Source organism: Syzygium oleosum, unplaced genomic scaffold, assembly GCF_021117445.2.
Source record: "Syzygium oleosum isolate NSW1041296 unplaced genomic scaffold, Sole_v2.1 Sole_v2.32, whole genome shotgun sequence".
In the NCBI taxonomy this organism is placed as follows: domain Eukaryota; kingdom Viridiplantae; phylum Streptophyta; class Magnoliopsida; order Myrtales; family Myrtaceae; genus Syzygium; species Syzygium oleosum.
This window is the reverse complement of record NW_026607516.1, coordinates 1,690,785-1,718,696: the sequence shown is the minus strand read 5'-3', so window position 1 is coordinate 1,718,696 and position 27,912 is coordinate 1,690,785. Positions and strand designations below refer to the sequence as shown.

General features: G+C 44.2%; 3 protein-coding genes across 3 annotated transcripts; all 3 read left to right on the top strand.

Moving 5' to 3' along the window:
* Positions 1 to 9,101: 9,101 nt before the first annotated feature.
* Positions 9,102 to 13,630, top strand: LOC115685470 (protein YELLOW LEAF 1, choloroplastic-like). Its single transcript, XM_056304622.1, has 6 exons — positions 9,102 to 9,184; positions 9,285 to 9,343; positions 11,009 to 11,086; positions 12,183 to 12,394; positions 12,974 to 13,049; positions 13,221 to 13,630. Exons 3-6 carry the CDS (start codon positions 11,035 to 11,037, stop codon positions 13,415 to 13,417), a joined length of 537 nt encoding a protein of 178 aa, XP_056160597.1. The 5' UTR covers positions 9,102 to 9,184; positions 9,285 to 9,343; positions 11,009 to 11,034; the 3' UTR covers positions 13,418 to 13,630.
* Positions 13,631 to 18,207: 4,577 nt separating this feature from the next.
* LOC115685450 (cinnamoyl-CoA reductase-like SNL6) lies at positions 18,208 to 23,062 on the top strand. The gene is made up of 5 exons (XM_030610532.2): positions 18,208 to 18,421; positions 18,544 to 18,701; positions 21,386 to 21,577; positions 21,766 to 22,100; positions 22,263 to 23,062. The coding sequence occupies exons 1-5, from the start codon at positions 18,289 to 18,291 to the stop codon at positions 22,366 to 22,368; spliced, it is 924 nt and encodes a 307-aa protein (XP_030466392.2). The 5' UTR covers positions 18,208 to 18,288; the 3' UTR covers positions 22,369 to 23,062.
* Positions 23,063 to 24,194: 1,132 nt separating this feature from the next.
* LOC115685432 (zinc finger CCCH domain-containing protein 12) lies at positions 24,195 to 27,781 on the top strand. Its single transcript, XM_030610509.2, has 2 exons — positions 24,195 to 25,651; positions 26,943 to 27,781. Exons 1-2 carry the CDS (start codon positions 24,781 to 24,783, stop codon positions 27,221 to 27,223), a joined length of 1,152 nt encoding a protein of 383 aa, XP_030466369.2. The 5' UTR covers positions 24,195 to 24,780; the 3' UTR covers positions 27,224 to 27,781.
* Positions 27,782 to 27,912: the final 131 nt, after the last annotated feature.

Below are 27,912 nucleotides of genomic sequence, written 5' to 3'. Positions count from 1 at the left end.
CATGAAAAAAAAAAATTGGGGTACCGGTGTTGTTGTGGGCAAAGTTTAGGATTTCGTCGTGATAGATAAAGGATATTTCGTTACACCGATATAGATTGGGAGATTTTGATGACACAGAAAAAAAATTAAGTTAATAACATTACAATGGACATATGTTAGGGTTTCATCTTCTTTCTTTGTCTTTCCACAAGACCAGACTCAGTTTCCCTGGCCATTGTTATGAAGTTTCCGTCCTCAATCATGGGAAACGAGCAACTTGTGTGCAAATTGAACAATCGACAGTGGCATCTCGTTCTATGTTAGAAAGCAATTGATTTGTCCAATATGTCTATGGATTTGGTTACTACGAGGTGAAACTTATGGATCGCAACGTCGCGCTTCTCAGAGACTTTAGTTTCGATTTTTATTTTAATCGAGCCTTGAAGTGCAAATGAAAAACAAAATTATCCGATTCTTTTATGGGAAGGAAATTAGAAAAAACAAAAGGCTCCATTTTTTTCCCGAGACAAAAGTGGATTATAAAACGAAGGATTTGGGGGGCCGAAAAATCGAAAAAGATGTTTAACTCAGAAGCCCAACTAAATATATATTATTTTAAGTTAATACCACCAAAAACCCTAAACTATATCCATTGTAACATTAATATCTTAAACTTTTGATTGTATCACCATAAATCCTAATTATGTTAACCGTGACATCAATACTCTAATTTTTTTAGTGTCACCAAAACTCCCAAACGTGTACCAGCGTGACAAAAAAATTCTAAACTTGTCACATTGGATCAATTTTGCGATATCAATGACACGTAAAAATAAAATTTGGGGGATTTCTCATTAATTGTGGGCAATTAGGATTTTTTGTGGTAGACGACAAAGGGTTTTTTTTATCACACTAATGTAAATTTGGAGATTTTCGTGACACAAAAATCATTTAAGTATTAGTGTTGCGGCAGTCGGCAGGCATAATTTAAACTTTTTTATAGTATTTTTTCTATATATATATAATCTGAGTTTGGACGGATTTTGTGTTCCTAGGTTGTATTGAGCAACTTGGACCTAACATGGGCTATCTTCATTTGTGGCCTAGAAGTGAAACGATGCCTTGGGGAATACTGCCAAATTGACTTATTCTCGATTCATCCTCTTTCTCTCTGTCGGCAAGACCAGATTCAGCTTCCCTGACCCGTTGTTCTCAAGCTCCAGTCCTCAATCATTGGGAAATGAACAAACTTGTGTGCAAATTGAACGATCGATGGTGGCATACCGTTTCTTTCTTAGAAAGCTATTGGTTTGTCCGCATGTCTAGGGAAACCTTGAGGACACTGACATCTGATATAAAAGATCCCTGAACTTTAGCATAACGTGCAATATGATTTTTGAACTTTAGCTCAATATACAATGTCGTCCACAAACTTTAAATTTGTTCAATGTAATTCCTGAATTTTTTGTATATGTTCAATTTTTTTTTTTTTTTTTGTAACCCGGAACCCCGCACGTAGGCCGACAATGGGAGTAACCCCGGGGCGACACGTGCTAGCCACCACACACGTGCCACCTAGTGCTCAAGTCACCCTGCGGGTGTCCGGGATTCGAACACTCAACCTTTTGCGAGAGGAAGAGTGCGCGCTCCAGCAACGCTACCCAGGCGGGTGGTTGTATATGTTCAATTTAATCCATAAATTATATGAAAATGTTCAAAAATTATCCCTTCGGCAATTCAAATTTAAGGACAACATTGAACATTTTCATATGGTTCAAGGACTAGATTGAACATAAATCAAAAGTTTAGGGACCACATTGGACAAATTAAAAGTTTAGGGACTACATTATACATTGGAATAAAGTTTAAGGGTACATTAAATAAATTAAAAGTTCATGGACCATATTTCCAAATTTCATGGACCGTTTGTGTCATTATCACGAAATCTTTTGGTAATTGCGAGGCGAAACTTGTATACCATGAACATCACGTTTTCTGAGAGATTTTAGTTTCGAGGCTTGCTTCGATCGGGCCTTGAAACTCGAGTTATTGCTGCAAGCGGTGGTTGTGTCGAAGTGCGAGTTTTGAATGGTGAAAAAAATTGTTGGATCTCTCTATGGGAGGGAAATTTGGGGAAAATCGAATTGTGAAGAGTGTTGGAGCGAAGAAAGAAGAGTTATGAGGAGATGAAACTATGAGTAGGCCTTTCGTGGGCAAGTGATGTGGAAATAGAAGGGGATGAAGAGGAAGAAAAAGACACAGGAAAAACCGGTTTTCAACCAATAAAATGTTACGTGCTGAAAAGAAAAGGAAAACTTCTATTTTCATCCCTATACTTTCATACTTTTTCTGATCCAGTGCTTATACTTTTAATTTGCTTAATCATGTCCTTCTATTTTCAAATATTCTTTAATCAACTCCTTTAGATAGCAAATCCGACTAAATTCAACTGACGTGGTAAGTGGAGACACCAAAGTATGATGCAAATTAAATAGGGAAAAAACCACCAAAAACCCCAAACTTTGCCCTCTGTGACACATTTACCCCAAACTTTTTTTGTGATACCAAAACCCCAAACTTTGTTATTTGTGACACATTTACCCCAATATCTTGTAGCCTAGGGTATTTTAGTCTTTTCCCTTTTTCTATTTTTTTTTTTTTTTTTTTTTTTTTTTTAAAAGCAAAAGCGCCCTCGCCGCGAGGTCTTCAGGCGAACTCGCCGGTGCGAGCGAGGGCCCTCGCCGGCGTTGGGTGAGCGGCTCTCGCCTCGCCGGCGTCGGGCGAGGACCTCGCGCCGCCCGGGCGAGGCGCCCTCGCCGGCGTTGGGCGAGGCGGCCCGGCCTCGCCTCGCCGCGGCGTCGGGCGAGGACCCTCGCCCGCCCGGGCGAGGTGAAGGCGCCCTCGCTTTGGGCGGGGCGAGGCTGCCGCCGGCGTCGGGCGGCCTCGGCAGCGTCGGGCGAGGTCGCCACCGCCCGGGCGACGAGGCGGCCACTCGCCGACAGCGGCGAGGGGCGAGGGCGTCGGCGAGGGCGCCCTCGCTCGCCCGAGGCGAGGGCGACCCTCGCCGGCGCCGGCGAGGGCCGCCTCGCCGGATCCGGTGAGGGGGCCTCGCCGGTCCGGCGTGAGGTCGCCCTCGCCGGATCTCGCGGGGCCGCCTCGCCCTGGGCGGGGCGAGGGAAGCCTCGCCCGACGCAGCGGCGGGCCTCGCCCCGCCCGTGCGAGGGCGCCTTCACCTCGCCCGGGCGGGGCGAGGGTCCCTCGCCCGACTCCGGCGAGGCTAGGTCGCCCTCGCCCAACGCCGGCGAGGGCGCCTCGCCTAGGCGGGGCGAGGGTCCCTTCGCCCGACGCCGGCGAGGTGAGGGCTGCCCTCGCCTCAACGCCGGCGAGGGTCGCCCTTGTCCAACGCCGGCGAGGCGGCCCTCGCTCGGGCGGGGCGAGGCGCCGCTGCCGCGCGCCGGCGAGGTCGCCGGAGACTCCGCCTGGCGAGGGCAACTTTGCCTATTAATAAAGAAAAAAAAACAGAAAAAAATAGAAAAAAGGGAAAAAGACTAAAATACCCTAGGCTACAGTATATTGAGGTAAATGTGTCACAAATAGCAAAGTTTGGGGTTTTTGGTGTCACAAAAAAAAGTTTGGGGTAAATGTGTCACAGATGGCAAAGTTTGAGATTTTTGGTGGTTTTTTCCCAATTAAATATACGGATGTCCATGTGGACGTGTGTAGAAAATTTTAGCTAGTGTACACGACGTCTAAGTATGACGTGAGTAGAACTTGGCCAGTATGGACTCATAAGGTTGCGTTTGGTTCAACTTTCCAATGAGCTTTGGGGAATAAATAGATGTCCATTTTGAAAAAAAATTTATCCACATTGTATTATTACGTTGTCCAACAACTATATCAGCTGCATCTGGTTGGATCTGGTGTAAGACGAACTTGATTAAAAAAAATTGTAAATAAAATGACTTAGTTAGACAAGTTTAAAATACATGGACTTTGCTTTAAAAAAAAGTGAAAATATAGGAATGAAAGAAAGTTTCAAATGTAGCAAGCAATAGTGTAGTATGGATTTTCCTTTTCACCAATCCTATCCCTCGTGTGAGAAAACTAATATAAAAATGGGTTAATACCACGAAAAATCTTAAACTGGTACACTTATGACACATTTACCCCAAACTATTTTTTTGACCATAAAAAACCTCAAATTGGTACACCCGTGACAATTTTACCCGAAACTATTTTTTTGACCATCAAAAATCCCAAATCACACTCGTGACAATTTTACCCGAACTTACCACAAAAACCCCAAACCGTACATACGTGATAATTTTACCCCGAATTAAAATTTTAATATTATTTTTTATTTTTTTCGAATTTTTATTTATTTTTTATTCTTTTCTTTTCTTTTTTTTTTCATCTTCAAACCCTGGCCGGTCGCCGGTCCGGCAACCGGCTAGAGGCGGAAGCCGGCGAGGGCGGCCCTCGCCGGCGTCGGGCGAGCGACCCTCGCTGCGTCGGGCGACCCTCGCTGCGTCGGGCGAGCCGCCCTCACCGGCGTCGGGCGACCCTCGCTGCGTCGGGCGAGGCCGCCCTCGCCGGCGTCGGGCAAGGGCCATCCTCGCCCGCCCGGGGCAAGGGCGACCCTCGCTCGGCTCGGGCGAGGCCGCCCTCGCCGGCGTCGGCGGCCGTCCTCGCCGCCCGGGGCAAGGCGACCCTCGCCCGGCTCGGGCGAGGGGGCCTCGCCCAACGCGAGCGAGGGTCGCCTCGCGTCGGGCGAGGGCCGCCGCCGGCGTCGGGCGGCGACCGCCTGCGAGATATCGGGCGAGGGCGCCCTCGCCGGACTCCGCGAGGGCCGCCTTCGTCGGCGTTGGCGGCCCTCGCCGACGCCGGCGAGGTCGACCCTCGCTGCGGGCGAGGCCGCCCTCGCCCGAGCTCGGGAGGGTCGCCTTGCCCCCGGGCGTGCGAGGACGGCTCTTGCCCGACGCAGGGAGGGTCGTCCTCGCCCGACGCAGCGAGGGTCGCCGACGCCGGCGAGGGCGCCTCGCCGATACTGCGGGGTCGCCCTCGCCGGATCCGCGAGGGCGGCCCTCGCCGGATCTCGGCGAGCGGCCCTCGCCGGCTTCGCCTCTAGCCGATCGCCGGACCGGCGACCGGCCGAGGTTGAAGGTGAAGGAAAAAAAAAGAAAAGAAAAGAAAAGAAAAGAAAAAATTCAAAAAATAAAAAAAAATAATATTAAAAAATAGTTCGGGGTAAAATTGTCACATGTGTACCAGTTTAGGATTTTTTATGGTATGTTTGGGGTAAAATTGTCACAGGTGTACCAGTTTGGGGTTTTTTATGGTCAAAAAAATAATTTATGGTAAATGTGTCACAAGTGTACCAGTTTAGGGTTTTTCGTGGTATTAACCCTATAAAAATTCAATCTTTTCAATTTCTAAAAAACAATTGTGTGCAATTGAAAAGACACCGTTTTTACTTCGGTGGAGATTCATTGCACTCTCTTTGTCCTATAATCAATACGGTGACAAATTAGTTCATATTGCTTTATGTCACAGATATGATGTTTTCAAGCCACAAAAAGTTTAAGAGGGGGAACCAAGCAAACTTGAAGCTTCCAAGGGTCAAGGGTTACAATGAGCAATCTATAATATTCCTAGGAGTACCATGAGAAATGTACACTTGTAACTAATTAGGTAGGTGATAAATAGGGAGATTGAACTTTCACCGTTAGATCAACGGGACATTATAGTTACAATTAGAGGGATTCATGTATAAATTGTTTCCAGGACACAATAAGTCGAGGAGGTGAACCATGCAAAGTTGATGCTTCAAAGGGTCCGGGGTTACAATGGGTAATCTATAATATTCCTAGAAGTATAATGAGAAGTGTACTCTTGTAATTAATTAAGGAGGTGATAGAAATGGAGATTGGACTTTCACCGTTAGATCGATGGAAGATTATAGTTACAATTGGAGGGGTTCATGTATAAATAGGAGTCCTCCCCTTCTCATTTGCATCATTCCTCAAATCCAACACAATAAAAGAAATAGAGCATTCTGTCAAATGAATGGGTTGAGTCGGATTTGGGTCGGCTCATAAATGATCTGACCTAAATTAACATGTTTAATTCGTTTTGACCCATTCATTTGTAATGCCAATTTCTCGATCCATATTCAACTTATTTCCAACCTGTCTTAGGATTCATTTTTAGCATTTTTTTTCTCCCTATATTGTTGCATTTGAAGAATAGATGGCTCGATTTGCTCGTCGAGTTAGTGGGAGAGCTCGAGGGTCGAGTTATGGACGAGTGGTGAAAATTCGACCCGGCCATCCACAAATCATGAAACAAATTCAAGTTTATGTTTTTGGGTTAAATGTAAATGGGTTATCCAAACACTACGCACCCCTTCTCAATCGTCACTGGACATTGGCTCAGGGGCTTCAAGGACTTTTTTGGCGGATGACCTTGAGCGGACCTTTGTGCGGGGCTCTAGGCACCTTTGCCGACGTATGACCTTGAGCGAACGTTTGTGCGGGGGCTTCAGGTACGTTTGCCGGCGGATTACCTTGAGCGTACGTTTGTACGTGGGCTGCAGGACCTTTGCCAGCGGATGACCTTGAGCGGACATTTGCGTGGGGCTTCAGGCACCTTTGCCGGCAAAGGACTGTTACCGGGCGTTTGCGTGCCGGCACGTGGCTCCTCAGGGAAGATCGCACGCACCGTTTGCGCGCCGCATCCGGCCCTTCATTGAGGTTTAACTGCGGATTTTTCGGCACACTAAAGGGAGGTTCGCAAACCAAGTTGTGTCTCGTACTCCACTAATGACCCCTCTCCGACTTGACAAGCGCAACCACCTAGATAAATGTCTAATCGATTTAACCTCTTCGTTCTTTCTATATATCCAGATCAGCAAACCATCACCACATCATCAATCCAATCAAAGAAAACGAAAAAGCGCACTCGATCATTCGCTGAAGTGGTTAAGTTAGCCAAAACAGGGGAAAAAATATACATGTTGAATGACTCGATCATCTCGCGGTAATAAGGAACAGGTGCAATTCCAAAATTGGGATTACGATAGATTCATCCACCGATCTTGCATATCATCAGCTGCAAGTGAATTCAAGAGCTTCTCGGTTGAAATTGAGGATTAGTCATGCCGCTCGAATTGCAATATCAGTCGATGGGATACTATTAGTCTCTCCGATTGAATTCGAAATGAATAATTGGTAGCTTTTTAGTCATGTGTAGGAAGATGCTACGGTGAGACGGAAGTTCAACCCAAATATATGAGTCAAAAAATTGATCAATAGCCTATTTCGACACCTATATTCTCGAATTAGGATTCGAAGAACCACACTAGAATCACGGTTATATATTTTGAACTTTTTTATTGTTTATTTTATTTTACGTGTTTATCTTTTATGGATTGTTGATTGACAAATAGAGATCTTTGTTGTTGCGTTCACTTTTAATTTGTTTAATTAAAAATGAAAGAAAAAAGGAAAAAAATGAAAGAAAAAAGAAAAGAAATTGGCCCGATCTAGGATAAATTCTGGAACCAGAATAGGTTCAAGGATACGCAGGATAGGGTTTAGATTCCAACCTTGAATGAAACTTGGATTGAAGCTGGACCGCTCACCCCCTAACCACATCACGTCCTAAGATCCATGTAGGTACCGACCGACTTCCCTCCTCGGTGTGCCGTCTTCCGGTGGGATTCTTCAGCTCTTTTTTCGCGTTTCTTGGGCTTCCGCTTGCTGTATCTGTTCATCGGTGGACTAAAATGGGTCGATGGACCAAGTGGGCTGATGAGGTTTCTTTCTTGATTGTTGAGTCTTCAGTGTTTTTTTTATAAATTGCTTGCATTTATGGGGTTTTTTGAACATTTGGGATGGAAACCAAGTTCTTCCATTTGGGTGCAAGGATTGACTTGCAATTGTTGTGGGCATTTGGCATTAGATTAGTTCTGTGAAAATTCCGGCGACTTGGTGATATCAAATCATAAAGAATCGAGTTTTATGACGTGAATAAAATTTAGCCAATGTGACCACCTATGCATTGAAATATTCTTATTGATAGACCGGTCAGCTGGATTTGACTAGATTTAGTATCGCAAGGACTTAATTAGAAAATGTGTATAAGTAGAACGGTTTAATTAAAGAGAAGTTAAAAATATAAGGACTTGCTTCATAAAAACGTGACAAAATAGAGGGACGAGAAAATATGGTTAATAACACGAAAAATCCTAAATAGGTACACTTGTGATAAATTTATCCCAAACTAATTTTTTGAACAACCAAAAGCCTTAAACCGGTACATTTGTGACAAATTTATCCTCCATTAGTTTCCATTAAATTTTACTGTCAAATTACTTTGTTAAATGATACGCGGCAGTTAACAGATGTACCGGTTTTGAGTTTTACCTTCCGTTTGTCACATATGTACCAATTTGTGATTTTTTTGTATTAATCCAATTTAACAGAAATTAATGGAGAGTAAATTTGTCACAAATGTACTAATTTGAGATTTTTTATTGTCAAAAAATTAGCTTTGGGTAAATTTATTACAGGTGTACCGATTTGAGGTTTTTCGTAGTATTAACCCCGAGAAAATAAAAGGTTTTCAAAACTATATAAATGTAGCAACCAGTAGTCTCGAATGGATTTTCCTTTGAATCAAATTCTATTCCTTATGTGAGAAAACGAATATAAAATTCCAATCTTTTGAATTTCTCAGCAATTCGTTTTTATTGTGGTGGAGATTCATTTCACTATCTTTGTCCTGTTATTAATATAGTGACAATTTGAAGTTCATCTTGCTTTACCTGTCACTTCCATCCCATCTCTTTTTTTTAGGTTCATATTATTTTACCCCCTTTTAAACCAATATTTTATTTTTATCGCGGTACCAAATGATAAAATTAGCTAAGTGCACGGTGAAATTTTTCATTTTCAAAATCTCATGGTACCAAATTGATAAAATCGATTTTCTTTCTCTGACCCAAAAAAAATTTATTTTCTTTTCTTTTACTCTTAAATCCGAAGCAAAACCACAATCATATAATCTTAGCCAAGGCAGCAACCGACTTTCTTCCTCTCTCTCCTCCGCCGTCTTCTGCTTTGTAGGCGGCGGCAATGGCGGAGTAAAGACTCGATCTTTGCAGCGTCTTCATGCGATACGAAGCTTATCTTCGCTTCTGAAGGTTAGCTCCTCCAAAGGGCAAGCTCTCTCTCTCTCTCTTTCGACGCCGCTCGCATCACGGAGGTGCAAAATTCACCCTCGCTCTGTTTCGTTTTGCGAAGCTTTCTGCTTCGCCTCTTCCTGTTCATCGGCGGACTGAGTGGGCTGGAACCCAAATAGGGTATTTCTGGTGACGTTTCTTTCTTGATTGTTGGGTTCAGTTCTAATGAATTGCGTGGAATTATGGGGGTTTTGTTGAAATATGCCAGATGGAAGCTCCAAGAATTGGCTTGCAATTCTGTGAGAATTCTAGTGATATCAAGTTTTTGGTTTATGATGATGGCATGCTCTGATGGTAATTTTCCATTGATTCACGTGATTGTCGAAGTTTGCTTCTTTCAATTGACCCCCTCGAGCAAAGATGTGGAGACTGAGCGGTACTTTGAGTTTGTTTCCTGTCATGGTGGAGAAGATACTGGAATCAATTGTCTGGAGGTTTTTAGCGGACTGAACGAAAAAAGTGCCACGGATATGTCATTGAAATCGCCAAGCATAGTTTATTTTTCGTCATGGGATGTGTGAATGTGCGCAGACTGGATACTGCATCAAGCTGGGTTTCCTGGCTGTGCATTAGTTACTCTGCTTAAGCATATTGACATATCATGCCCATGTATGCGATCTTCCTCGAGATGGGTTGTTCGATCATTCTCCGATTTGTATCCCCGTAGTCATCGCATGAATTTCTCTTTATCCACTTATTGTCAGAAATTTCCTTCAGCTGTATTTATTGTTCATAGTATATGCCATATATAGGGTCCGGGGCCTCTGGTGCATATGTAGCCGTTCCGCCGTGGATGACGACTCTGTTGTTTACACTTGCCATTGTATATACTTCTTTAGCGCAAGTTACTTGTGGCGGGACTTACGCAAGTTGTAGACACCATTTCCATACACGCTACTTCTTTTTAGTCTCGTTATCCTTCTTGCTCATTGTCCTGGTTTTGGGACTTGGGTCAGATGTCTGGACATAGCATGCCTGTGAATGTGCGCAGATTGGATACTACATCAAACTGGGGTTCCTGGCTGTGTATTAGTTACTCTGCTTTAGTGTATTGACGTATTGTGCCCATGTATGCAATCTTCCTGGAGATCAGTTGTTCGATCATTCTCCAATTTGTATTCCCGTAGTTGTCGCATGAATTTCTCTTTATCCACTTATTGTCAGCAATTTCCTTTAGCTGCATTTATTGTTCAGAGTATATGCCATAAATAGGGTCTGGGACCTCTGGTGCATATGTAGCCGTTCCGCCGTGGATGACAACTCTGTTGTTTACATTTTCCATTGTATATACTTCTCTAGCACAAGTTGCTTGAGGCAGGACTTATGCAAGTTGTAGACACCATTTCCATACATGCTACATCTTTTAAGTCTTGCTATTCTTCTTGCTCATTGTCCTGGTTTTAGGACTTGGGTCAGATGTCTGGATATAGCATGCCTGTGTTAATTCCCCATTTGTTCACCAGAATGCTTTTATCCCTCTTAGCTGTTGACGCGTATAACTTTCCTGTTAAAAAGCGCGATCTTGTTAAAAAGCCTGATCTTGTTAACATAAGATATCAATCTTCTCGTGTCTAAATTCTTTGTATTTGGATGCATGGTGTATACTCTGTAGGTGTATAAGTAATGACCATGAGATTCATAATATTTTCATTTAAATCATTTTTCCGGTCTTTCTATTAGGTCCTGTACTTTGACTTATTACCGCTGAAAATTGTTTTTCTTTACTGATTGATTGAAGCTGTTGCTATATTCAGCTCTAATGTAGGTAAATGCTTATATTTACAGGTTACATTGATCCAATTCCCACAAATATGTCGATGTTGGTTTCGAGCACTATCTCCTCCATCCCTCAACTACCAATAGGTAAATAAAAATACATTGCAGAATAGCCTGTAAGCTGATCGATAAGATTTTATTCTGCCTTCATTAATCAATTATGAAAATAAGTGGTGTATAGTCATTCTGAGTTTGGCAATTTATCGTTTTGCTTATGTGGATACTACATGGGCAAGAAGTGCCCTCCTTTTTATGCACGCATGTTAAGGGTGAGTATAAGACTCTTTTAGTCACTTGTTTCTAGATGTGAAAGGGGTACACAAGTGAAGAAGTGTGTGACTTATTTGGAAATAAAGTGTTTCACAAACGAATTGTAGCAGTTATAGAGTAAGCTATTGCTCGTGGTCTTGCTTATGGTTTTTTCCTCCCAAATTTGAAGATTTTTAGCATCTGTGCTTTGATACCTTAAACTTGTACCTTCTTGAAGACGATCTGAGTTATGGGACTATTAGTATTATCCTGTCTTTTATAAAGTTAATATATTCAGAATTCTAGGTTAAAAATAAAATCAGTGCGAAACCTGTTATTTGAGTAATAAAGCATTTTATTTGAAGGTCCTGTCATACTTTTCATTATTGCTAAATTGGTTTAGTCCTGCTTTATTGGATTGAAGTTTCGAGGCTGGTTTCTCTTTTGTTTGGGCTCTATCAAAGTTTTGCTGTGGTCTGCGTTGCATGTATTTAACCAAATAAAGTAGTTATTCATAGAGACGTCTCCTTTTCTGCTGTGGTGTTGTCCCCCATTATCTCTGAAATGGAGGGTATACAGTAAATTATAGATATATGATTGTTGACTCTTAGCTACTTCTGTTGCAAGCGTGTATTTAGGTAGATTGTTCTGCAATAGCACTAATAAGATCTTGTCACACCATCTTCATTTATGCACATTTTATTTGAGGTTATCTTTCTGCATTCTTAGCTAACTTTAAAAAGTATTCCTCGTTTTCTTTTTTCATTGAGACAACATCATATTTCACCCCGATACACTCACCTGAAATTCCGCACTTTCTGCTTGTTGCACCTTTATGTCTAGGTGTTGGGGCCATAAACACATTCTTTTTGGTTATTGGAAAATGAGAATAGGCGTGGTTTTGATTTTATTTATAATTTGAAATTACGTGCAGTTAGAGCAGACGCTTGGTTGCAAGAGCGAACTAAACACTTGCCCTCGGAGCTCCGCATGCAATCTCAACATCTATACGCTCAAAGGGGAAAAGTAAAGCTCATTGCTTCGAGTCCAGCTGGAGTGGGATTACAACTAGAGCCTATTGATAGGAGATTTGCCAAGGCTTCAGTTGGAAGGAGATCTGCTTCAGCCATCTGTTTTGCAGCTTTGGTTAGTTTGAAGTACTTTGGCTCCTCTGCTTGTTTCCTTCTTCATCCTGTTCTGAGATATATTGCTATTTTCCTCGGTACTTGTATAGTATGATATTGACTAAGGAAAATAATCTCGACCTGATTTAACCAGAATAATAATATCATGCGAAGCCACGTCTTCTTGTCATTCCTCTAGTGGTTTGCCAATTAAGCATGAGAATTTTTTTATCCCTCAATTTTCTTAAACTGCTATTGGTATCTTTAGAAAATGAAGTAACTATTCCATGCCACCTTTTAAGAAATCAAGCTGCTGCCCGCATTAGAGAATATTAGCACTCGTGCATGTTTGCTATATCTTTTGGCAGAACCATGCAGCTAGATAACCTGGTGATGCAAATGACCTAAAAATGCTTGGAGGCAGTAAATGGATATTACTAAATTGCTGGTTGAAATACTATGCTATGCTATGCTGTGCTCTCTCTCTCTCTCACACACACACACACAGAGGGTGTGCGCGCTTATGCGCACTTGAATAGATTGTCTATTGATATTCGCGAGTTTTGAAGTCCTTGATTCACATTCTGTCAACTGCTTGCAGAATGCAAGATGTGCTGAAGGGCAAACCCAGACTATCACCCACAAAGCACCGACAATTACTCAAGCACCTATTCACGGTAATAGTTCTATGAATCCACATTGAACCGGTATCAGCAATCTAGCATTATGTGGATTAGGATCGTTCCTATTGAACTTCAATGGTATCTGTTCGATATACATGTAGGAGAGTGCATGAAAAATCTCTTCTCTATTCTAAATGAAGCTGACAAGTTTAACTTGAATTGCAGTCCAGGAGAAATCGCCACAGCTCGACGATGGTGGGACAGGCTTCCCGCCCCGCGATGACGGCGATGGTGGGGGCGGCGGTGGCGGCGGAGGCGGGAACTGGTCAGGTGGGTTTGCCTTTTTCGGCTTCCTCGCTTTCTTGGGCTTCTTAAAGGATAAAGAAAGTGAAGGGGACTACAGGGATGGCAGAAGAAGATGAAACTGAGCATGGTGAGCTTGTGAGATGATAACTCGGACTACCTCAACAGGAGTCCGCTTATCCCTATTCTTTTCCTTTTCGGCGTGTTGTTTAGCATCCGTAGGCTCGATTTTGTCATCGCGTCAAGCATACTTTGCCAATCATAATAGCTTGTACCGTTGTTAACGCCGCAATAATTCAGAATCAACACAATTAATGATCTTTTAACAAGTACTCTCAAGGTGCTGTTTTGACATTTTCCTTATCATAAATGCATCTTCAATCGCTCAGCTGGCAAGCATACAAAAAAAGTACGCTTGAAGACACAGGCCGATGAATGCTGCAGCAGGAACATGTTATGGAAGGGCCACTTGACCTTTTGCCATTAAATCAACGCTACGCAAAATCGATCTCATGTCTCATCTTTTATTATTCATTTGGCCCCAGATGTGCTGTCGCATGTGGCGCTGGAGCTGGCCCCGAACACTACGAATTCAATTCGGGTCGGAGCCATTCGAGGTCGTCCGCATCCCGAGGGCCTCGTAGGCCCCCTTTCGGGGGGGTTGGCTCCCCTCCGACGCCAGCTACATGTGCATGGACAGCGAGCCCTGGTTGGCATTTCGGGGATCCAAGAAACTGATATACGCGCTCGATATGATTTCGATTCGATACGCCAACCCCACCACAGGATTGGGTCATGCATGTCCCCGGAATCCCTATTAATTACATTTTCTAGATACGAGAAATCGAATGTACGCAATTTTTTAAACACGTACGCATGTGGTAATAAATGCGGTCGAGGATTAACAAAACGCAACTGGAGGCTGCTCCCAACTACAAGCTGTCCTTCCAGGAATTAAATTTCTCTTATTTATTCATTTAATTATTCTCTATTGTGGGGAAGAGGGAAGGGGTCATTAAGTTCGGAGTTGCGACAGTCCGATCCAGGCTTGCTTCCTGAGGCCACATCGTTCTCGCCTCTCGCATTGAATATGCTGCGTTTTGACTTTTGAACGGAGAGGTCTCGTGGCCACCGGTTCTCTGTCTTTCATGTTTTGTCCACGCATCGAATTCGGTGAAATTCCTGGAATGTTTTCTAGGATAATAGGGGAGCTTCTCACGGTCGCTCCAGAATAGAACCTCAACTCAATCGAATTTACCCGACGAGAAGGGAAAATTAGGAACAAGGAAAACCGATACAAATAGTCCTTCAATTTTGATCGATATGTAATATGATCTTTGAATTTTTAATTTGTGAACTTTAGTCTAGTGTGTAGTGTGGTTTCAAAATTTTCAATTTGTTCAATATGGTCTCTTGAACTTTTGGTATATATTTAGTTTAATCCCTGAAACTACGTGAAAATGTTCGATGTCGTCACCGCATTACACATTGGGCTAAAGTTCAAGAACCACATTGAACAAATTAAAAAGCTTAAGGACCATATTACACATTAGATCAAATTTCAAGGACCATCTGTACTATTATCCCTAGGAATAATAATTAGCATCGTTCCCCGCGTCCTTCCCCCGCCGAAATTTAAATTCCCTCCGGTCGCTGTCGCGCAAGGAGTAATTCTAGGGGAGAAATCCCGGGCCCGGTCCGATCGGTAATCGCGGCGTCATCACGGAAACAACGTTTAAGTAAAAATCGAATCTTGGTGTCTAAAGGTAAATCAAAGTCGGTATCTGTCCTTGGAGGATGGGAGAGATTTGCGAGGCCGTTTGAAGCGAAACGTGTCGAGTGTGCAGTTTTTTTTTTTTTTGGTCGAAATAGAGATATCATTTCATTAAACCCGGGCCCACCTACAAGAGTAAGGGGCATCAAAACACAGGATTTCCCAAAGAGGGGAAGGGGGGTTACAAACCCAGTTTCGGGGGAGGGTCTTACACCTTGACGCCTTTACAACCCAGTCTGCTAATCTATTTGAGTCACGGGTGCAAAGGACCAATTCTAAACTCTCAAAAAAAGCCAAGAGGCCAATACAATCAGTGATAATTGGCTCAACATCCCAAGGACAGAGGGAAGAATCTCTCAAACAGCTTATCAACGTTGAACAGTCAGACTCTAGCATTAGTTTTAAATGAGGCCGATCAGCAAAGTGTTTGAGGGCATAGAGATAGGCAAGGGCTTCGGTTTGAAGGGCGGAAGATGCTCGGACTGGTCGCGCAAGGCCTTCCATCAATCTTCCTTCTGAATCGCGACATACGCATGCAATTGCCCCTTCCATGGTCCCTGAGAGGTGAGATCCATCGATGTTTATCTTCAGCAAACCAGGGTCTGGTGGTCTCCATCTCGGTTTTAAGTTCAGCGGTACTGCTTCACGCTTTAAGTTGCTTCTATTCCACTTCGCGTAATTACAATGCATGTCTAGAGCCGATTCAATTATGTTAATTGGGTCTGTCTGCTCATGATGGAATACTAGGGTATTACGCGCTAACCAGATTTTCCAGAGGGTGACTGCGATGATCTCGAAAGGTATGTTTTTCTGGGTCATATCATTGTAGTTTTGCAACGCAGTTAGGGTTGCCGAAGAATGCTCCTGCGAAAGACCTCACGTTGCATGAAGCAAGCAAGGAGGTAGCTGCGGCCCACGTGCAGGTGTGCATGTCCTACGCCATGCACTCGTTCCCACCAACCCGCCCTCCCTCCTTCCCTCCCCTCCCTTTAGGCATAGCAAACCCCGTGCCTGCTGCCTATGGAGGTCGATAACTCTCGATCACGAAGTCGGCAGCATTTTCAAGAATCATCTGCGAGATGCACGCCGGATTAAAAGAAGTTTCTATGTAATTCATGCGGTGTGGTGAATTCTATCAATTCTATCGTCCTTGATCTAAATTTATACCGAATTTTCTCGTCGATCCGAATTTGATGGTTGTTGAACTTTGTGTGACCCTCTTGAAATTTAGCATAATCGAGTATTGCGATTCATTCGGACCATTCGGGATCCTGGTAAGTTCGCCCATTTTATAACTTCTGTCGTGTCCCCCCCCCCCTCTCTCGTGCATCAAGTAGATGACTTACGTGACGTAACCAACCAATCAAATTACTCTCGCGACATACGTGTCGACACACTTTAAGTTATAATCGATAAATCCCACCCGCGATTTCGAAAGCTCTCGCTTACAATTTTAAGAAAATTCTATTCGTTACTCAAAATGATACATGATAAGCACATAAATTTCACATAATACTGCAAAACAAAGCCAAATTCAGGAAATTAGGAGTATCAACAGCAGGGCTAAGCACACGCTCCTTCCACAAAAACATATCTGTCAAGTAAAATAATTGGCGACCGATCACTAGATCTCTGTATCTCTACAGTTACAGAAGAAGGAATTACCGGCTTACAATCGACTCGTTTCTTCACGCGCCGCTGTCGAACCCAAGTTATGTGTGGCTTGTTGGAATAGCTCTAGTAGTGGTATTGTGAACGTAACGAACACAACCAAAGATCTCTGCCCTGACCGGTGAGGCACGTGGAAGGAGCTCACCGAAACGGTCTCATCCGATTCCATAGCGTGGACGCAATGGACGCAAAACCAAAAGTAATGTGCAAAACATGGGAGGTTCGCGATGTTCTTACGTGATCTCCAGCTTACGTCCACGTGCAGGCGTGCTCTGCTCGGTCCGAATGCATGATGCAATTAGGGGCCTCTTTTTTTTTGTAATGGAGTTTGGTGATCCGGCGGTCCTTCACCTATCACCTCCATCTCCTTTCATCTCAAACGTATCGATAGGTAGCTCTCTTGGTCGTATAGTAAAAGATATCGTTCACGAATACAACGTACGAAATCCGATGGATGGCTTCCCTTTGTTGTTCACCAAAACGCATTTGATGAGAGTCGCCTTTTGTTTTGTTTTCTGGGTTTTAGGTGAAAAAGAGTTGCTTCATTAGCCTCTTCGTCAAAACTAACGCATGTCCTTTTCGTCTTATGGTTTCCCAAACGAAGGCTGAATACCAAATGGAAGGTTGGAATTCCCGATGCGGGAAGATAAAATTCAAAGGTAAAAAGCCGTTCGGATGAGTATTTTTCTCTCCTTAGGCAAGCGATTCGACGGTACCGTGACAAACACTGAAATAGGCTCGAGCGCTCTCGACTCCAGATCGATTTCTTCGCATCGCGACGTATCCCATCCTCCACAAGAGAAGAGAAACCATGAGGCAATTGCGGCACTATCGAACATCATGTTCCGTGCGTCATCCTGATGAATTAATCGAGTCGATTTTACTCCGTTCGAAAGTATTTGAAAGAGCGTACACAATCATATAACTAATGAGTGGGTTTGCGTCGGGTTTGCGTAAGATCGAAAATGGTTCGATCCATTTTGATCAATTTTCATGTAATACAAATCTATTGACGCGTACCTGCCTGAATTCATGTTACTAAAACACTTCCAAATTTAATCAAATCTAGAAAAACTCATACTGAGTGAGAGAGCGAGATTGAGTGAGAGAGCGAGAGAGACAGTCATAGAGCTGAATTGAATCACAACTGTTTAGCACCCATTTTATTTTGGGTCTTTAGTCTTATCGTTATAAACGCATTTATGACCCGTTTGTCGTATATATAACAAATCCATATAATAACTTGGCAAATCAAATACAAGTTAAGAATCGAGTAGACGATCCATTTTTGACATGTCTATGCACGACTCTTAACACGCGCTGGCACGCGCGCATACAATTTTTTCCAACAACCACCCTCCTCCTCCCAACCATATCTACTCGCCACACACTCTTTGAATGCTAAAACCCCCCTTTCCCTCTCCCTCCCCTCCCCCCTTTAAATACCCTCCCACCTATCCTTCACCTCTTTGTCAACTATCTTCCACCCATCTCTCTTCTCCTCTCCTCGCCGTCGTCGTTTCGATATCTCTCCCTCTCTCTAGGATGGCGCCCGCTTCTCTCTACGAGCCCCCGAACACCGTCTGCGTCATGGACGCCTCCGGCCTCCTCGGCTCCCGCCTCGTCCACCGCCTCCTCCGCCGCGGCTACTCCGTCCACGCCGCCGTCCAGAACGAAGGTCTCCCTCCCTCTTTACTTCACTACTCGATCCGTCCCGGACTTCGCCGCGAGGCTCTTTCCCGGCGCTGACGTGTGTGTGTTTTTTGTCTTCGTCGGTTTTCCGATTTTCGGACCGGGCAGGCGAAACCGATCGGCTGAGGGAGCTGTCGGCCGACGCGGAGAAGCTGAAGATCTTCCGCTCCGATCCCTTCGACTACCAGAGCATCGTCGACGCGCTGAGAGGCTGCTCCGGCCTCTTCTACGCCTTCGAGCCGCCTCAGGACCAGCCGACCTACGATGTACGTACGCCCCCCCTCCCCCATCCATCTCTTCTCCTCCGTTTGAATCTGTCCTTTCTCTCAGTCGATCGCCGGTTAGAGTTCGAATTAGTTCTCCCGGATTTCATCGGATTCCAATAATACCTCGATAACGAGAGCGAGAGCGAGAGAGAGAGAGAAACAGAGGAGTAGCTTGTAGCTCGTGTTGCGAGAGCGTGTACTGTGAGCAGCAAGATGCACACCTGTCATGTCCCCCCGCCCCATTAGGGCTCGCGTTTCCATGACAACTGTTAGAGAGAGAGAGAGAGAGAGATTGATCTGAGAAGAAGCTGTTTTATTAAAAGTGGGGGAGGGGGTTAGCTGGCCCAATAGAACACGAATTGATGATGAGCGATGCATGAATTGAACGACTGTTTTTATGATCAACTGCCCCTTGACCGGAAATGATGGAACGGCTCCTTTGATTGGACATTCTTGTAAGCTTGTGGTTGCCAATTGCCCTGAAATTCCCCTCTTTCCAGCGTTACAAGTTATTCTTACTTGGCTGATCGTTGCGCTCAGTGCCCTAAGGTTGCTGTCGTTGACTGATTCCCTAGAGTCCGAGATGTTAGTGAATTTTCTTCCAGCTTATTTGCTATCCATACCTAAAAAAAAATATCATGGAATTGGTGGAGATCGTTCACAAGAGCAATTGTTGTGAAAGCTCTTATTGAGGAGCGCCTGTGATGCACCTATGAATCGAACTTAATGAGAAAATATTTTAATTTTCAATGTGTTGATGATACATGACGCGAAATATAAAAAATAAAAAAAATACCCCAGCTTGTCGAAATTTATTGAACTTTCTTTGTTAAGGAGTTAATTGATGAAATCCTTATCTTTAATGATTCATCAAAGAAGATCGGTAATTTCGCTATACAATTTTTATGATATGTCTTAGAACTTAGCGCTACTACTACTTCTTGGGTCCTTGGCGATGCGAAGTGCCCCTAAGGACAACCGTCGGCCACATTTGTGATACAAATATCGTCGTATAGTATAAATTAGAAACCGTTAATTATAGTACAAAATAATAGATTCGAGACTTGAAATTGTAAAACTTACAAAGAACAAAAAAAAAACATAAGAGTTCGTGATTTGTTGACTCTGTGTTCCATCGCTGATTGCGCTGGTGATTTCGTTGTTGGGTGGCCCGATGTGTTTCACTGTGTTGCCGACCGCTATCCGGCCGCAGACGGTTGAAGAAGAAACATTATTTGTATCGACCGTACGGGATGAATATTTAAACTCCAAATAGAAATTAAAATATAGCCATGAGCTTTTTTGTATAGTCTAGTGTCCCCTCCACGGCCTAAAAAAACCTGAAATTCTACATATTCCAGAAAGGTATTCGTATGGGAATAAATCAATCGGTCAAATTGATGTACTAGTGCCCCTTAAGAACTTGTTCGACGCCTCAATAGAGAACCTTTTCGTGTTCGATGTACTTAGTAAGGGACCCAATTGTCATGTCCATTCTTTAATGCCATCGGGCAGGCCGTAAGCATCGCGGAGATGGATGTGGGTCCTCAACACCACTTGCACAAGTATATTTAACTGTTGGATGGCAACACTTCGATTAGGCAGAAGAAATCAATTGAGTCTGTTCTGTAGTTGGCTGTCAATTCCAACCTTAATTTCCCAGTAATCTATCATTCCATCGCCTTCGTTTAACGTTTCTAGTTAAGGGAGCCCCGCATCCCCAAATCACCCACACACATGCCTGCGTGCACGCGTGGACGGTAACCGTTGAGGCCGGTGGCGACGGCTAGCCTGTACTTGGTCATCGCTCGTATGATAGATAACTTAAGAAACTAGTTGGAGCAAAGGCTGTTGTCCTGATTCATTGGCCCAAAAGAATTGCCGTCCTAAGTTGTCTTAGTTCTCTTAATTGAGATTTTGAGTAATTTTGTCTGGGAGTTGGAAGTTTCTTTCGCTTTACAGAGTTCATTTTGAGGTCATGAGATGATTGTCATGTGGGTTTCATTTTTGTATATATGCGGGATAAGGATGTAGTTGGTTCTTGAAACTGGTAATATACTTCAAGGAGTATCGAGATCCTGAAAATTGAATAGTCTCCTCGCTTGTAGTTAATTGAGGAACCATTAATTGTTGAAACACAAGCTATTTTAGGCTTTAGCTGTTAAAACGTCGCATAAATCTACAATTAGTGCTTTTTTAACACATAGGTGCAAGCAGTGTACTTGCCAGATAGACTACTGACAGCCGCCATTAATGTCATAGCTAAAGTAGCTAGCTTTCTCGAGAACTGTCACGTGTTTACGTACCTAACGATTGACTTTGTAGCTTCTAGATCCTTTATCTTGTAGCCCTTGCTTGTTTCTTTCTATCAAAACCCTATCCTACTTGAAAAATTAATATATGGAACTGGAAGGATAATGGCCATATAGTCAGTTGATGTAGCGTTTGCCGAATAACGCAACGGTCTTGAAAGCCCTTGAAGAGCTGTCACCGTCATGGCCATCTCGGACCCAAAGAGCCAATTTGCTGTCCACCCAAATAGCTCTGAAAGTCAAATGACCAGGACACCGAGAAGTTATTGCACAGGCTTATCTTTTCGTGTAGGACCGAATGCAAATTGGCTGTGATGTTTCGCTGAACCCAGCTTCAAGTCGTGACGTTAACGTGTGTTTGTTGGGTCGCAGGAGTACATGGCCGAAGTGGAAGTGAGGGCAGCACACAACGTGCTGGAGGCGTGCGCCCAGACGGACACCATCGATAAGGTGGTCTTCACTTCCTCCGCGACCGCGGTAATCTGGAGAGATGACCGGAAATCGCTGGAGTCGGATTTCGACGAGAGGCATTGGAGCAATGTCAACCTCTGCCGCAAATACAAGGTAAGTCTACAAAACAAGTTCCCATTTTCTCTCTCTACTTTCTTGCCTCGAGGTGAAAGGAAAAAGTCTTTCCTTTTTACTGTTGCAAAGGAATTATATGCTTCCCACTGGCTAAGTCCCTAGTGGGATCTTCTTGTACGTTACATTATTGAGATGGGGCTTGTTTTGTTCCGATGCGATGAACGCAGCTGTGGCACGCGCTGTCGAAGACACTGGCGGAGAAAGCGGCGTGGGCCCTGGCGATGGATCGTGGGGTGAACATGGTGTCCGTGAACGGAGGGCTGCTGATGGGGCCTGACCTGTCCATCGCCCACCCGTACCTGAAAGGAGCGGCCGAGATGTACGAGGACGGGGTGTTCGTGACCGTCGACGTCGATTTCCTGGTCGACGCCCACTTGTGCGTCTTCGAAGACGTCTCCTCCTACGGCCGCTATCTGTGCTTCAACCACATCATCAACCGCCCCGAGGACGCCCTCAAGCTCGCCCAGATGCTCGCTCCCTCAGCTCCTTCGATGCCTCAAAGGTGAGGAAACTTCATGCCTCGTCCCTTTCTTTGAGGGAAAGATTACGACATCTTGGACCATGGAGTGAAAGCATTCTCTTAATCATCTTAAGACCCATCATGAGTATAAAAAGGAAAAATATTCGAGTTGGGTCCCTGAGTTTTCGTTTGCTTGGCGTGCAGCTACGAGCAGGAGTTGAAAATCATCCAGCATAGGATCAGCAACAAGAAGCTCAATAAACTCATGGTGGATTTCGAGATAGGAGTCCAGGTGGACGAATCGGTCTGATCTCAATCTCGATTTCGACCCCGGTTTGGGGAAAAGAGAAAGAGGGATGCATTTTCGATTACCGCGTTTATATAGAGATTTTTATTAGGTTCGCTGCTTGTGTAAGAAATAATTCTCTCACTCATCGTCGGATGGTGGTGGACGTGTGGAAGAATTTAGGTATAAAACCGACCCCCAATTCATGCTCCTCGACCGTCCGATGAAGGATGAGAAATTGTTTATTCTGTCACATCGGCGGGGAGCCTAATCATAATCTTTTATGTTTAGTTCGAGGACTCCTAGAATAGGGAGACTATGAACGGTGCTTGGTCACGTGCGGGGCAGGAGACCCGTCTTTGTCTCTGAAAGGTAAGGATGAGTCAAGGGCGGGACCAAAGTGCAAGTAATATACTACGGGGGGAGGACGAGAAGAGGACGGAGATCGTGGACTTTTTCCACGTTGTAATTGTTTGTCTGTCCCCCGAAAGCCTGGTCGACGGCGATGTAAATACATGCTGGATTTCTTCTTCTTCTTCTTCGTCTTGGTCTTCTTCTTGTTTTTTTGTTTTTTTTGGGTTTTGGATAATTAGACAGTTGAGAGACCATATGGCCGACTTGTTTCTCTCTTTCTTCTCGGTTTGCTGCTGTTGTCTGGTAGCTTTGGGTCTTTAATTGAGCCGCAAATGGCAAGTTTCAAGTTGCTTGTGATTCCGAAGCGTCAAAAGTCTCGGTTCATTTCTTGTTCTTGCGTACAAAAATCGAAAGTTGGCGAGGTAAAAGAGCGGAGAAAAGCGAACGCCGACATCGGCAATTCGTAGATGCTCGAGCGCGCATGTTCTCGATGATAGTCTCGCGATTAGCGTCTACTCGATCGTTAATGAATAGTGAGAAAAGATCTTACATAATCTTTTGCGAGGATGAAGTTTTGAATAATCAATAGTTCAAGAAAGAACTCGAGAAATTGAACTTCAATTAAGGTAATTTTGAAACAGTACATATGAACTAACAATGGTATGATGCTCACCAATGTTGTGTAGACCCGTCATATGGGTAGGTCAAGTCGAAATGGTCCGACCCAAATTGACTTATATCCATGCAATAAAATCCTAGCGATTCATACTTGGCCGACCCATATTACTGAAACACTTATATATTTAACTAAATATAGAAAAACTCGTACCTAAACTGAGGTGAAAGCATGAAGTGAGCAACCGCGAAATCGAGTAAAGGCGACAAAAGAGTCATGGGGGTGGATTGGGTAAGTAAGTTGTGGACCTATTTAATACCCCATCTTATTTTGAGTTTTATCATTCTAAACCCATTTATGACCCATTTGCTGAATATAATTAACACATATAACAATTCGGGCCATTAAATATGAGCTAAGAAATGGGTCTACGGTGCTATTTTGATAGGTCTAACGTTACGGGATCATTCTTTTTCAAGCCTGTCGATCTTACCAATAGCCCGATCCTCATCTCGAGGGACCGCCCGCCCTCGCCCAAATATTGCGCCGCCTTTTCTACCGGGCCTATTCGGGCTCGTTGGCCCGTTATCCAGCCCCCAGTCGGGCCCAAAGTGCAGCACGAGCCGGCCGGGCCGGATCAAGGATCCCTCCCAAAGCCCGTTCGCGAGCGAAGAAGATATATAATAAACCCGCGGGGCCACAACCGGGAAGGAAGGCGATCGAGCCATCTCCTGCCGCCACGTGTACCGCCCTCCCTCCTAGCCCCTCGCAATAAAAAAAAGAAAAAAATAAAAAAAAAGGAAAAGCAAAAAGGGGAAAAATAAAAACAGACAAGAGGAAAAATGAAGTAGGAGAAAAAAAAAAAAAAAGCAAAAAAAAAGAAGGGGAAAATCCACTCCTCTATTCTGGGACTGTTCTTCAAACCTTGTCAGTCCAACACGAAATCAAATCCAGCTCTCAGATTCTCCCCCTTCTCTCGCGAGCTCATCATCTTCATCGGCTCCTGCTAGCTCCCCTCTTCCGATCTGCAGATTCCTTCTTCTTCTTCTTCGGAGCTTGTTCTTGTGTAATCGCTTGATGCTCCGGGCTTTCGAGATCTGAGCTGCGATCTCCCGGGTTCCGCCGTCCCTGAGCTGACCCCGCATTTCGTTTCCGTTCGCGCGAAGCTAGAATGCTTGTTTCTGCTGCTTTCGGTGGTGGTTTCGTAGCTACGGAGCTGCGCGTGCTGATCCGGCGAGCTCCTTCTTGAGGGGGGGAGATAGATAGCTACCCCGGCGTATCGATTTGTTTGGAATTCGAGGCGCTCGCCCCGGTTTTGCTGGCTAATCGGGCGAATTCTCGAGCCGCGGAGCTAGGGTTTGTGAGTTTCAGCTTCGTTTACGACATCGTCGACCTGAGGGTTTGAAGTTGAGCGCTGTTGCTTGGTGGGTTTTCTTCTGTTTTGTGTTGTTTTTGGTTGGGGTGTGATGGATTACGGTAGAGAATCGGGCTTCGGCGGTGGGAATGTGGTTCACGTGATCACTGGAGGTCCTAACGAGAGCTGGATGCAGAATTCTGCCGATCCAGGGGTGTGGGCCTCGGAGGACGAGTACCGCGTCTGGAACGGCGGGTTGACGCCGTCCGACGCTCCCTCGAACTCCAATTACGACGGGAGGCAGTCCCAGACGCGGTCTGGGAGCGAGCCCCCGAGCAAGAAATCGAGGAACAATTCGGATTCCGCCGTGTCCAGCAGGTCGAAGGCGATCGGTAAAATGTTCTTCAAGACCAAGCTGTGCTGCAAGTTCCGTGCCGGGACTTGCCCTTACGTCACGAATTGTAACTTTGCTCATAGCATCGAGGAATTGAGGAGGCCTCCTCCTAATTGGCAGGAAATCGTTGCGGCACATGAGGAGGAGAAGGGGGTTGCATCGGAGCCGAGAGAAGAATTCCAGATCCCGTCGCTCGGGTCTTCGGGATTCAGTGGGGAGTCGCAGCGGTCATATAAGGGGAGGCATTGTAAGAAGTTTTACACGGAGGAAGGCTGCCCGTATGGAGATAGTTGTACTTTTCTTCATGATGAGCAGTCCAAGAATAGGGAGAGCGTGGCCATAAGTTTGGGACCTGGTGGTTATAGCGGCGGGGGTGCCGCCGGCGGTGGTGGTGGAGGAGGTGGAGGAGGAGGAGGAGGCGGAGGAGGAGGAGGAGGAGGTGGTGGTGTAGGAGGCGGAGGAGCAGGTGGAGCTGGGGTTGGCTCAAACGTGAAGCCGTCGAATTGGAAGACAAGAATCTGTAATAAGTGGGAGCTCACGGGTTATTGTCCATTTGGAAACAAGTGCCATTTCGCTCATGGAGCTACAGGTATAAATCTAACTTAAGGGAAATATTGTTAGACAATTCTAGTTACACCAGGGGTTGCCATCCTTTTCTTTCATTGATTGAACTCGAAACATGTATTTTCTACACTTCATTCTGTTACTTTCTTCTTGTACATTCTGAGTAATTAGCAGATGTCTAGACCTGTCATAGAGGAGGTGCTTTCCTGTGGTTCTCTAAATGAGGAGATTCATTTTAGTAGAAAGGGTGAGTTCTGAGCTTAAGAAAGGATGCACGAGCAAGCGGACAGAGACAACTAATTTAGTAGTATAGTAACACTATATGATTGTTTAAATCTCAATAGCTCTAATGGACGTTCTTTGTGTGTGCTCAGTTGCTCTGATCACTTATACTTTAATATTTTTACATTATTGATGTCTATAGCTTATGAAGAGAGGTATGTTCAGCTGTGTGTTATACTCTGATAAGCATGCTCTCTTTATAGCTTCTAAACGGTAAAGGGAGCTCAGAAATGGAGTCTCTTTCACATTGCTTAGTTGTTACTGGCACATGCCATCCCCCTTATTAAAAATTAACTTCGCTCTCCAGATTTCTTTGCAGAGGAAAGAAATCATCAACCCTTCTCTGAGCCATACCTTCGCTCTTGAGAACTTACAAGATGTACCATATAACCAACCAACCAAGCATAAACCACTTGAATTTAAGCTTATTCAAAAGCTGAAAGTGCAAATAGTCTACGTAGACCTTAGACATGTAGATATAGGAAGTAGAAGTGAAAAGTCATGACATGGTTGCTTGGGAGATGGAAGAAACTTGTGTAAAAAAGTGGAGGATAATCGACTGTGAGAATGCAGAAGTTCCATTTTTCTTCTTGGACAGCCAAGACTTCCTATAAGCAAAATATCCTCATAGTCTCCATATAGTTGCCAACTCTTCTTATTGGTTGTTTTCCATTTTAGATGACACTCGAGGTAGTGTGACCAGGACATAGCAATTCTGGACATAATAATTAAATTAGGCAATTCTAGTCGAGTTAATAAATAGTGTTAGGAATTAGGATACAAGTATGGTGGTGATGAGTGCTGAACTGGTGATCCTCTGCATATATGATAATGCACCATGTATTGCTTTTTTTTCGTTGGCGTGTGTGTTAATGGCTTATATCGATAAATTTTGTCTGCAAGACTGAAACTGCATTCACGTGGTATTCCTCCACATTATCAGAAGCATATCCTATTGGTTCTACCAAATAATTTTAGTTTCTTCGTGATGCAAATACTGCCGAATCTTTGACTTTGTATCTGAATATGTGCAGAATTGCACCGGTATGGTGGCGGTCTTGTGGAGTCTGAGGCAAGAGATTCTACTTCAGCACCTGCTGATCCAAAACAGGGAGGAGCTCCTTCAAAAACTCCTGCAGACACGGCAGTTGCATCAGTGGTCTCAGTTCCTCATACAGATGCTTACCACATGGGTGTTCCATCGCAAAGATCAGCAATCATAATACAGAGGCCAGGACAGAGAACTCATCAGAAATGGAAGGGTCCAGACAAGATCAGCAGGATATATGGTGACTGGATCGATGACATTGAGTGACATCGAGAAAGCTCACTGTGGAAGCAGCAGTTACCTGATAACAACCCTACTCACAAGATGGTTTGAGCAGGAAACATCAGAGGCACGAGAGTATCATCGAGCTTCGTCTTGAGTGTCAACTAGTTTGCTGGTTTCAGCCGCGTAGGAGATGCATCGCTCCGAGAGGGCGAAGGAAAAGGAAAAGGAAGGGAAAAAAGAGTCGGGACGGATGCGCACGAGTTCGGAAGTCCCTTTTTACTTGCATATGAGTTCTTCATTTTGTACAAGGAGCTTGATGCTTGTATCGCCTTCCTGGTCCCAGTCTCATCTTCTGGGAAAGATCTATCAAAGATCAAATGTCCTTCTGTTACTGAGAGAAGGTCCATCCGGGAGAGGGTGGATTTCTGGGAATTTTCAGATTGTGAAACTGACCCTTTTCGGAATTTTCAATAATCTCTAGTTGAAAGCGGTTACTTTCTCTTTTTAATGCTTGATTTATGAACTATCACTCAGTTATTACATCTGTAACTTTGACAATAATTTCGGGCATTACGTATATTCATGTCTGTGTTTTTTGTTTGTACAGCTTAACCGAGTGCATTGCACTTTTGGTCTCCAAGATGAAGCAATGACAATTGGAGTTTGTATGAATCTCGTATATACGAAGAAGCTAAGATCTCACCTGATTTTAGTGAATCGTTATTGTTCTT

What these genes read in the sequence shown, in the direction of transcription:
- LOC115685470 (XM_056304622.1), top strand. Translation starts at nt 11,035, where the DNA reads ATGTCGATGTTGGTTTCGAGCACTATCTCCTCCATCCCTCAACTACCA. An exon ending in CCATCTGTTTTGCAGCTTTG is followed by an intron (nt 12,395 to 12,973) that starts GTTAGTTTGAAG and finishes AACTGCTTGCAG; the next exon opens with AATGCAAGATGTGCTGAAGG. An exon ending in TACTCAAGCACCTATTCACG is followed by an intron (nt 13,050 to 13,220) that starts GTAATAGTTCTA and finishes CTTGAATTGCAG; the next exon opens with TCCAGGAGAAATCGCCACAG.
- LOC115685450 (XM_030610532.2), top strand. Translation starts at nt 18,289, where the DNA reads ATGGCGCCCGCTTCTCTCTACGAGCCCCCGAACACCGTCTGCGTCATG. An exon ending in AGGACCAGCCGACCTACGAT is followed by an intron (nt 18,702 to 21,385) that starts GTACGTACGCCC and finishes GTTGGGTCGCAG; the next exon opens with GAGTACATGGCCGAAGTGGA. An exon ending in ACCTCTGCCGCAAATACAAG is followed by an intron (nt 21,578 to 21,765) that starts GTAAGTCTACAA and finishes CGATGAACGCAG; the next exon opens with CTGTGGCACGCGCTGTCGAA.
- LOC115685432 (XM_030610509.2), top strand. Translation starts at nt 24,781, where the DNA reads ATGGATTACGGTAGAGAATCGGGCTTCGGCGGTGGGAATGTGGTTCAC. An exon ending in TTTCGCTCATGGAGCTACAG is followed by an intron (nt 25,652 to 26,942) that starts GTATAAATCTAA and finishes GAATATGTGCAG; the next exon opens with AATTGCACCGGTATGGTGGC.